Source organism: Zea mays, chromosome 5 (assembly GCF_902167145.1).
Source record: "Zea mays cultivar B73 chromosome 5, Zm-B73-REFERENCE-NAM-5.0, whole genome shotgun sequence".
Lineage (NCBI taxonomy): Eukaryota > Viridiplantae > Streptophyta > Magnoliopsida > Poales > Poaceae > Zea > Zea mays.
The window spans coordinates 59318130-59328478 of NC_050100.1; the positions used below are offsets into that span (position 1 = coordinate 59318130).

Here is a 10349-nt window from a genome sequence, read left to right on the forward strand (position 1 = left end):
GAAGGGACGAAGAGGGAGTTGGTACTGAACTATAAATAACTAAATGAGCTATATCTAGCGAGCCAATCTAAGGTATGATTTATTTAATAGCGTCACAATTCGATCTGATGTGATTTATAGTAGGCCCGTACCGTGCTTAGACGGTCTTCTCTGCCTACAATGTTGGTCCAGTTCGACACAATTTTTATTTTAAAATTATTACTATATATATTTATAGTATATATTTTTTATATAGCATAAATCAATAAGTGGTGCGGTAATTAGAAGGCTGTAGTTTGTTCCTTATGAACTTTTAATATAGATATTTATTTATAGAGGAAGAAATATAGAGGTCATTGTTGGAGGATAAGAAAATATAGAGAATCTTTTAGATAAGACGGTAAGGACGATGTTAGAGACAGTGTGTCAGTCTTTGCAGCCACAACTTAAGACGAATATAGCTGAATTAAAAAGAATCCGACGTTCCAGAAGCAAGCTTGTAGTAAGATTTTGGTGGCGTCTGAATTCCTTTTAGTCCGTTACTGCTAAAGACCGTGCATCAACTGTTCAGCACCAGTCACCAACCACCAGCCATGTGTTCAACAATCTCAGTGACAACTTCATCGCTGTACTTAATTATTCTATCTCACAGGTTACTCCTAATCATATTCCACAAACAGCCATGGGATGAACAACGACAAAATAATCAACAGAAATCTCAAGGAAAACTGTTTCATATACATGTACTTAACTATTGCATTATGTAAGTTAATCACTATCTTCTTTCACAAATTATAGAGACCGCGCATCAGCAGTTGAGCAGCAGCCATGGGGTCAACAATGACATAAAGAATCAACAGAAACCTCGGTGGACATTTTATTTGTATGTTTAGTTATTATAGACCGGATAATCCTGATCTTCACAAATGATATAGGTGACCTATTAGATACGGTACAGTCCAATGCCAATGCAATTCCTCCATGGGAATTGACTAGATGTAGATCAGCAGCCAGCGGATTGCAGCTCTCAACCCTCCACCTGGGTCCCCGGCGCAGGCTGTTCCTGTTGTTGCATGAATTCCTGGTAGGTCTCCACCCGGGTCTTCGATTCAGGCTGCTCGAGCTCGTGCATGAAACCGTTCGTCATCGCAAGGAAATCCTTCATGTGCAGTTTCTTCCACTCCTGTGGAGAGGAGATAAACTTTGTAGTTAGAAAGCACAAGGTCACATTTGTACATACTCCTACCACATTTTGGGCACATAAGCACATTCTGGGCTATGGGTGTAATGGAAACAGATAGATGGGGGCATGGACTACTGTATTGATAAAGAGTTGTCGCCAGAAATAGGCCTCTGTTTTCAGTACTCCCTCCACTCCCTCCGTTCTAAAATATAGTTCTTTCTAGTCCTCACATTCATCATCCGAATGACAATAAATGCAGTACAAACTACATCCGTAGATTAATTAATAAATGTGTGTTTAGTCTAAAACGAATTATATTTTGGGACAAAGGGAGTATTATATATGCGAGAAAATCACTACATTCATTGTGCGTGGTTGCAACAGAATTTTAGATCCCGAGGACGGCAGTAGCTGATAGAGTTCATCATTTTGATATGATCCACGTAGCATGATAATCACATAGCATTAACACCCCAGGACTGCAGGAAACAAGTCATATCACCTCAAAGTCCCATTCTCCATAAAGATTGAGATCCTCTGCATCACTCCACACGTAAGTGTCAGCCAGCATGTTCTCGGAAGAGTCCTACAACGCAAAACAACATCTCTAGATGAGAAATAACGGACTGCAAGAAGTGCCACTATTCAGGGCAAAACAGCAAACAAACACAATGAACGATGGCTTCCCAGTTATAAAATGATCCACGATGGTATTCCAAGGATGGACAGAAGAGGGAAGCATGATTATTCGTGCAGAATTTGTAGAGAACAAGGCGTTCATAACCGACCCGATATCCGACACCATATAGAGAATGGGATCTCGTAATGAAAAAAATGGCGCCTCAAGAGATGCTAATGTAGTTGCTTGAAAGAAATGGCGCATTAAGAGATGCTACTGTAGTTGCTACTCCAGGGAAGAAGACTAAGAGGGTGTCTGGTTCCACACAAAAGTTTAGTCTCTCACATAAAATGTGTGAATGATAATTACGGGTTTAAATATAGTTTAATTATAAAATTAATTACAAATAAAAACTAAAAGACGAGACGAATTTATTAAACCTATATTTAATACTCATAATTGATATTCAAATATTTAATGTGACACAAACTAAAATTTAGCCAGGCTAACCAAACATCCCCCAAGAGCATCTCTAAAAGTGTGACCCATAAAAATGCTCTATAATTTAAAAATGAGTATATTTTATAGAATTTAGGGCACCAACAAAAACTTCTGCTCCAACAATAAAGCATCAAATCTAGATTATAGGACAGCCCACTACGATTAGTATATTTGATGCATTTGAGACGATTCCCTATAATTTTTTGACCAAATTTTATAAAATGAGACATTCTTCCTGCGCAAAGTATCGAATGCACATAGCCAAGAAATGCACATGTGCACACATAACATCGAGATCGTACATATTGAATCGAACGGTACTCCAACAGGTTTTGCGGGAGGTTCTTTTTGCAACAACCGTTGGCAGCTGTTGCGGGAGGTTCTTTTTGCAAAAGTCAGGTGCCGTTGGATTCTAGATGGAGGGTCTGGATTTTATGTGTGCATATGTGCATAAGTAGTCTATGTGCATCGGATACTTTGCCTTCTTCCTGACCAAATTTGTAACCCTCATTAGCAGACTCATTTTCAGTGGTTTCCCTGATCAAACTAGAGGTTACCAAGGAACCATGCATAGCACTGAATAGGGAACCGCCGAATACACCAGCTACACCTAACATGTGAAATGGATGCATAAGGATGTTGTGCTCTGCCTGGAATACAATCATAAAGTTGAAAGTACCAGATATTCAGTTTTTACTGTGTAGAGCGGCCCTATATTTCAATTTAAGATATCAGTTTGAGGTATTGATGGAGATGCTCTAGAGCAGAAACAGCGACACTGATGATGTTGTATCATGTCGGTTAGGCAGTATGGAAACAACTGGATCACTACTAGAGTAGTTAGTTTCATTTGCTTCACTAATCACCGAAATATTTGCTTGTATATAATAATGGCCAAAATGCCAGATGCACTTACAGCCAATGATATCTCAACTCTTGTCCTCGTGTACTCCACGTCTTCAAACGCGTCAAGAAGCTGGAGCTCTTCATCAGTAACACCCATGATAACCTGCAGAACCAGTTATTTAAGGTAGTGGTAAAATAAATGCAAACAGAGAAGCAAATCAGGATTGGACTCGAACACTCGTAGCATGTGACAGTAAGAGTAATCAACAACAGACCCTCCCAGCAACTCTCTTGCTCTCAACGGGCAGGATCGCCGGGTAAATGCGGCCCTTGATGTTGAACCGGTGGCTGCAAAACAAACAGAAATGACCGTAGCAAATAAAACTGAAGTTACAGGTTGCAAGCAGAACTGCAGAAGTAAGCACATAAGTATATAAACCGTAAATCCCTCTCGTTAGCGTGCGTGCACACGGCACTGCGACAGCGAACTACGACGACACGGAAACGAAAGCGACGCCCCCAGGGAACCGAGGGCCACCACCAAGACGGGGGGGAGGCGGAGGGATGGAGGGGCGAGCGGGCGTACTAGTTTGGGAGGAGGGCCGGGGCGGCGGGCGGGACGCGCTTGAGGATGGTGCGGACCACCTCGTCCGCCATCAGGCTGCCGTAGACGAACACGCTGTGCGCCGCGGCCGGGGTAGGGGGAGCCGCCGCCGCCGGCTTCATCGCCATGGCGATCGACTTGGGCGTCTGGTCCGGGTGCTCTCGTTGGTTTGGCGCCGCTTGGCAACGGGGTGGGGTGTGTCAACAGATGTCCAAACAGCCACCGGCATAGACCCGGTCCAAACCCGTTTCGCCTAACTATAAATAATGTCAAGCTAGACATGACCCAATGATGCTCTAGGCCGTATCGTGCTGGCCTACATGCCCAGGAACATGCCTAAGCCCGGCACGCACAGAGATAAATAGTATCGGGCCGACCCGACCGTCCGGTGGGCCTGAACGTAGCAGGCCAGCCACTGACCCGAACCAACACTAGAGCAGAACATAAATACATATATTTAACAAAATTCATTAGACATAATAACATATTATATACAGATATTAAGACAACAGAATTCATTTGTCAATTCACAAGATAATACCAGATTAATACAAATATGAAATGATAACAGGATATTACAATTAGTTCACAGGATATTACACAAACACATATATGAAATGATTATTAGGAGCTGTTAGTGTAATGGCCGTCTCATTAAAAATCTTCTTAGGTAAAAACTCATACCTCATGAGAAAATCCTAAAAAGGAAAAAAGAGTGCACCTCAACTCCTAAGTTTATAAGCTCTTTATAGTCCATTATAGTATACAGATCATTAGTTCAATACAACTCATAAGACGTAAGACTAGTAGGTTACAAGACTAAGCATTTTCATCATCCCTAGCTGATTGTGTTGCTGGGTCATCAAGCCATAGGTTATCGCGCTCAGCTTCAAGTTCTTGTGTGTCTTCCTCCACACTGTGTTGCAGGTGAGCATCAACAAGTTCTCAATCTTTGATGCAGGATAATATCTCTACCATATCAGAAGCTAGACGACGTCGACACTCTTCAATCACCCTGCCAGCAAGACTAAAGGTAGACTATGAGAAAATAGTTGATGTTGGCACTGCCAAGGCATCTTTAGCTAGTAGTGAAAGAATAGGATACGTTAACTTATGCTGATGCCACCAAGAAAGGACATGAAGTCCTCATCAAACTCAGTGATAGTATCACTGTCTAAGTAGGAAGCCAACTCAGAGGTAGATGCAACAGTAGAGATAGCTTGAGTGTAGAGCCATGTCATAAAGGAAGGTCATCCCTAGCAATCAAATGACACAGTTCAGTCCTAGCAATAGAAGTAGAGTATTCCCAACATTGCAAAGTACCATCAACATTGTACTTAAGCACAGATTAGACTTGCCCAGAGCGTTCATGTGCTTTCTTAGCAGGGAATTATGCCGAAGCAAATGTCCAGTACCAGAAGTAGATCGAGCAGTAAGCGTTTGCTTACAGAAATCGCAACAAGCAACATACCTGACTTTCTTACCATTCACAATCTTAGTTAATTCATCAAAGTCATTCCAGCACTTGGATCTTTTCTTCGAGTTTGAGTTGCTACCACCAGCATCAGAATCAGGGACTAACTCTAGCGGGCTCGTGGAGCCTGTGCCAGTCCCTATTCTAGAGCCGACGATAATATCGATCTCAATAGGATCTACATGGGTCTCACCCAAACCAATGAAGAACCTAGCATCCTCAGCCTCATTATGGTCCTCAAGCCGACACTCCTCCTCTGCAGCCACGTCAAGGTCCATGACCTTCACTGCGACCACGAGCTCGACGACTACAATAAACAGTCGCCTCCGGCTACCTCAACGGCTATAAGGTTCAAGGCAACAAAAATGGAATTAAACGTACATCTAACTGTCCAGACGATTACAAGAATTAAAGGGCGAGAGATTAAACACACCTTTTCAAGCCAGAGCACTAGAGACGACAGAACGGAGCCGAGGAGCAGCCGAGCAGAGCGACCAGCAAGCAAGGAGCAGCCAAGGAGTAGCCGAGTACTAGAGACAGTCGGACAACCGGACAGGTTAGATTGAGGGCAAGAATGGGAGGAGAATAAAAACAGAACACAATTTTAGATGTCCAAGTAGCCAGCAGGGGGCACCAGTGACCAGACCAGGCGACCAGCAAGTAACTAGATCCCAGATAGGCGCTGTAACACCCCTGGTGTTACTGTAACTAAAACTTGAGCATGGCATCATAAACATTGGCATTGCATATGTTTGATATACCTAGAGTGCATTCACTAGGTAAAAAAATTTCAAACAAGTTGTGTTGTTATAGCATTTTGCAAATAGAACCCTGGATAGGGAACTTAACCCTAAATAGGGATTAAAGGGGTAAGACATAACCCAAATTGAGAAAACCCAAAAACTTTTGAGAAATAATCATGAAATATTCCCAAAAATAAACTTGAATCACATTTATACCCCTGGGATACCAAAAACCCTAATTGGAACCCTGGAAAACCCTAAATCCAAACCCTAGGGGCCTATATGCAAAAATAGTGCATATTTGGACTAAAGTGTAAAAACTATAGTATTAAGGCATACTAAGTCCTTTGGTTCACAAATATGTGAATTTACAAGCCAAACCCTAAGTTTTGGACTCATTTGCAAAAAGGACCCTAATTGAGATTTCATGTTAAATCTGAATTTCAGTGTTGTAAGCTCAACTTTGGAGCTTATTAACTTCCAAATTAGTAAGAATTTGCCCTAGGTCACCACATCAAAGTTGTAGACCAAACTAAGGAGAACAACTTTGTTTATGAGTGTGAGCTCAGTTGTTAAGAAAAATCCAGAGATAATTAAGCTCAAAGCTTGGCTGTCAGGCTGGTTTCATTCTAAAATTCAGATATTCAGTGTAACAAAGTCAGCTTTGAGTGTGAATTCAACCATGATCTAGTGATCAAATGAGCTCAGTCACTATAGTCGAAATATAGGTGGTATATAGCTCTACAACTTTGTTGCAGGTCACTGGATGTGTTGCCATTTGAAATTAAGAGAAAATGTGACCTAAACTTGCTCTGTCAGTTCATCAGAATGACCATCGCCATGGTACAGTAAATATTAAACTGAAGAAGATCCCGATCCCACCCCTGCTTGCCGCCGGTGAGCTGGATGCCACCCCGCCCAGCCGTAATCCCTTCCCCTTGCTCACCGCCCGTGGATAAAGGGGCTCACCGCCGTCGTGCCATCGCCGTTGTCCGCCGCGTGTCTCTGTCCATCTACCGTGTCACCATGACTCCCTACCACCGTCCCATCGTTGCCGGTGAGCTCGCCACGACTGAGGACACGCACTCACGCGCGCCAGTGCCTTCTTCTACCTCCGACCGCCGCGCGTCCTTCTTCAAATTCCCGGCCACCGTCGATGCCTTCTATAAATTGAGCCCCTAGGCAGCTACGCTAGGTCATCGCGAAGCTAACGCACCCACTCTCCCCCTCAATTAGCCACCGTAGCCGGAGAATTCCCTACTTTCCCCAATTCGGTTTCCGCCACCGCAAAGAATACCTCACCGTGGCCAGCTCGATTCAGGTGAGCTCAAGTCCCGCTGCTGCTTGTTCTAGCATCCCTAGGTCCTCCTTAAGCTCTTCGACCCCTTTAATTGAACTGGACCATCACCTATCGCCAGGAACACCTTCCTTTGTCCGCACTGCTCACGGTCACCGTGGCCAGAGTTCATTAGTTGGTCATTTGTGCAATTAACTTAGGGGAAGTACTTGGGGAGGGTTTAATCCGGTGTATGCCACTCGGGATCACCGGCCGTTGCATAAATCCGTCGGCACAACCTCACCGGAGTTCATCCCCCGCGCTGCCGTCGTCGTGGACCTCGTGCGGTAAAGGAATAGAAACCGGAGGGGTTATCTGAAAAGCGTCAGTGACTGATAAGAATAGTACATGAACCTACTCCGGTTTAGCTTGAAACCCGAGGGTCCTTGTGTAAAGTTGCCAGAGTGCGCGGGCGCGGGCGCGCTCTCCCTCTGGACTGGGCCACTGGGCTAAAACCAGCCCATCACTGTTGCAACCTTTTCCTTTTTCTTTTTCAGTAAAATCTATAGAAGATTGTAGAAAAATCCTAAAAGCGTGAAACCAATTTTCCTAGGCTTCTTATTTTCCATAGAATTTAATAAAAATAGTGGTATGATTTTTAGGTTAAATAAGGAATTTTAAGGCATTTTAAGTAGTTTAAAGTATTAGTTCTGGATTTTTAGAAAACATATAATAATCCCAAAATTGCTCAAACTTTTTATATGAGTTCTACACATTATTTAGAAGCCTTAGGTAGAATTTGGGTTGATTTGGACCTTGTTTGATACTTAGAACCTAAACCCCCCTGCCCTTTGAACTCCTTTACTGACTCCGGAAACCCTAAGTTCTCGGAGTTCCGTGAAGGAAAGTCGTATTCAAGACTTAGATAAGAAATCTTTATTATCTTCGCACTCTCATGAGCATTACATGGCATTCATTCTTATATATACCTATATGGTTATATTTAGAAAACGAGGAAGAGATCGAAGTGACCGAAGATAAGACACCACCACCTTCGAACTCTCAGGCCCGAAATTGTTTCTACTTCGATATCTGCGGGTCCGAGCCTGACTCACCTACTAACGAAGGCAAGCCCTGGTGCATTTGCCACCTCCCTTGATGTTTTCAAAATCTTTCTCACTTGCTTGCTGCATTAGGTGATAGGAGTTGAATGCTTAAACAATTCTTGCATTACCTTCCTTGAACTTGATTACCTTCCTTGAAACCCTGTTTTTACAAAAAGGTTTTACTATGCTTAGTATTGCTCTAGAAAAACAAAAGGATTTGTTTTACAAAAGATGTTTGGCAAAGTGGGAGGGTTGTTTTCAAAAATAAAACTTGATGGTGGATCCATCATGGCCGTGATGGGTTCAACATCGGAAAAGATGTACCTCTGCCAGGTACCAAGATTTGGGTTTAAATGATAAAGCTGAGACCGGGCGGGTGACTTGCACGAGAAGAGAGTCTCGGTGTAGTGTCTCCGTCTGAGTCGATTAAGGACCGTGTCGATGTAGGCCTGCTGACCGGGGACCCTTTAACTGGTCACATGCCTCGTCATGGGTAAGACTTGCCTCGGGCAGACTAAGGCCAGAATAAGATAACACGAAATGGGCGTGGAGCGGTGGCGGGAGTAGCGTGTACCCTCTGTGGCAAGAGGCTGGACGGTGGTGTATCTGTGCTCTCGGTTTGCGTGAACCTGATCTGGTCTTAAGAACCCCGGTGGCGGGTTGACATATGCAAGGGTTAAGTGCTACATATGTCATGTGATTGGAGATCCTCAGCTGAGTATAATCGATTCGGATCACCGTACCTTCGCGGTTATGAAGACTTGGTCACTGACCTATACGTAGCAATCCACTAAAGATGATGGTTTTGTTAAGAAATTGGCTAGTGCAGGACAAGTGATTGAACTAGGGTAGAAAGAACTCTAGTTACATGTAATTTTACTCAACTTGACAAATAAAACTAGATTTTTAAGGATCCACTCTAGTAAGCATTTCTGCAAAACAGAGTCTTTGATTATTGAAAAGCCTTACCTTGACTCCCTTAACCAGCATACCCTTGAGAGTCTTTTCTTTAGTCGGGTAAGACTTGCTGAGTAATTCCATACTCAGGGTTTATCCCTCCGTTGTTTTTAGGTGAGGAAGCGACAAATTTTTGTTGCTTTTGCTCCAAGGTGGTTCCCAAGGAAGAAAAACAAGAGTGAAGCGGCGGGAGGACGTGGTCCTCCATATAGAACTTTTATGAAAGAACTTATCGGGAGGAGTTTTTACCTCCCTTGGTATTGTAATAATATTACTCTGCACTCCTAGGATAACTCTGGTCTGTAATAAGTAACTTGATCTTACTTTTTAAATAAATGTAAGTTATGTAATCGCTTCCGCATTTCTTTATCTCCGATGATCTGTAATGTCTGCAAGACGGGTGAAACGTTCCTGGAAAGGTAAGAAAGAAGATACCGAACTTGTCAAGTGATTTAGGAACATCTACAGGGTGTTTGATGTCTGTTGGACAAGGACAACTGTAGGTGGGCCTAATTACTTGGGAGGTTCCGTCATATCGGAGCGAAGCCCTTCTTTGCAGATATTATGAGGCATCTTCAAAAAGATTTTCTAAAAAGACTTATCTAGAAACTCTCTTCCTTTCTTACCTAAGTATTCTGAAGAGTCTATCCTAAAGACCAGGTAGTAAGAGTGCAACATATAGAAGGTGTGAATCAACTAAGGTTGATTCTGTAATTATACATGCATCATGCTAAGAACTATACTAATCAAATTTCCCCCCTTAGAAAATGCCGCCGCGCACAAGGAGAACAGCGCGCAAACACACTGGACCGATTGGTGTGCCGAGTCACCAGCTGGCCCCAAGGCATGATAATAGTAGTAGCGGAAGCAATGATCCTATAGGGGATCTCGAAGCTGAAGTAAGTCGGCTCCAAGCGGAACTCCGCCGCAGGACGGCTATCTGGGTCGTAGATGGCGACCGCATAAATGAGTTGAGAAGAGACGTCCGCCATCTGCCAGATCAGCTCGCGGACTGGGATTTGGCACTCGACTGGGTTGTTCAATCCCGTTCGCTTGCATGG

The 10349-nt window shown here is 43.4% G+C and overlaps 1 protein-coding gene across 1 annotated transcript; it reads right to left on the reverse strand.

The window, feature by feature from the left end:
* Positions 1 to 697: 697 nt before the first annotated feature.
* LOC100282242 (uncharacterized) lies at positions 698 to 3963 on the reverse strand. The gene is made up of 5 exons (NM_001155154.1): positions 3715 to 3963; positions 3404 to 3476; positions 3199 to 3291; positions 1665 to 1748; positions 698 to 1162 (listed from the first exon to the last, which is right to left on the reverse strand). Exons 1-5 carry the CDS (start codon positions 3858 to 3860, stop codon positions 1007 to 1009), a joined length of 552 nt encoding a protein of 183 aa, NP_001148626.1. The 5' UTR covers positions 3861 to 3963; the 3' UTR covers positions 698 to 1006.
* Positions 3964 to 10349: the final 6386 nt, after the last annotated feature.

Excerpts from the sequence above, each read along its gene's own strand:
- LOC100282242 (NM_001155154.1), bottom strand. The coding sequence starts at position 3,860 with ATGGCGATGAAGCCGGCGGCGGCGGCTCCCCCTACCCCGGCCGCGGCG. Across the intron at positions 3,477-3,714 it reads CCGGCCCTCCTCCCAAACTA|CCACCGGTTCAACATCAAGG; the intron begins GTACGCCCGCTC and ends TTTGTTTTGCAG. Across the intron at positions 1,163-1,664 it reads ATGGAGAATGGGACTTTGAG|GAGTGGAAGAAACTGCACAT; the intron begins GTGATATGACTT and ends TCCTCTCCACAG.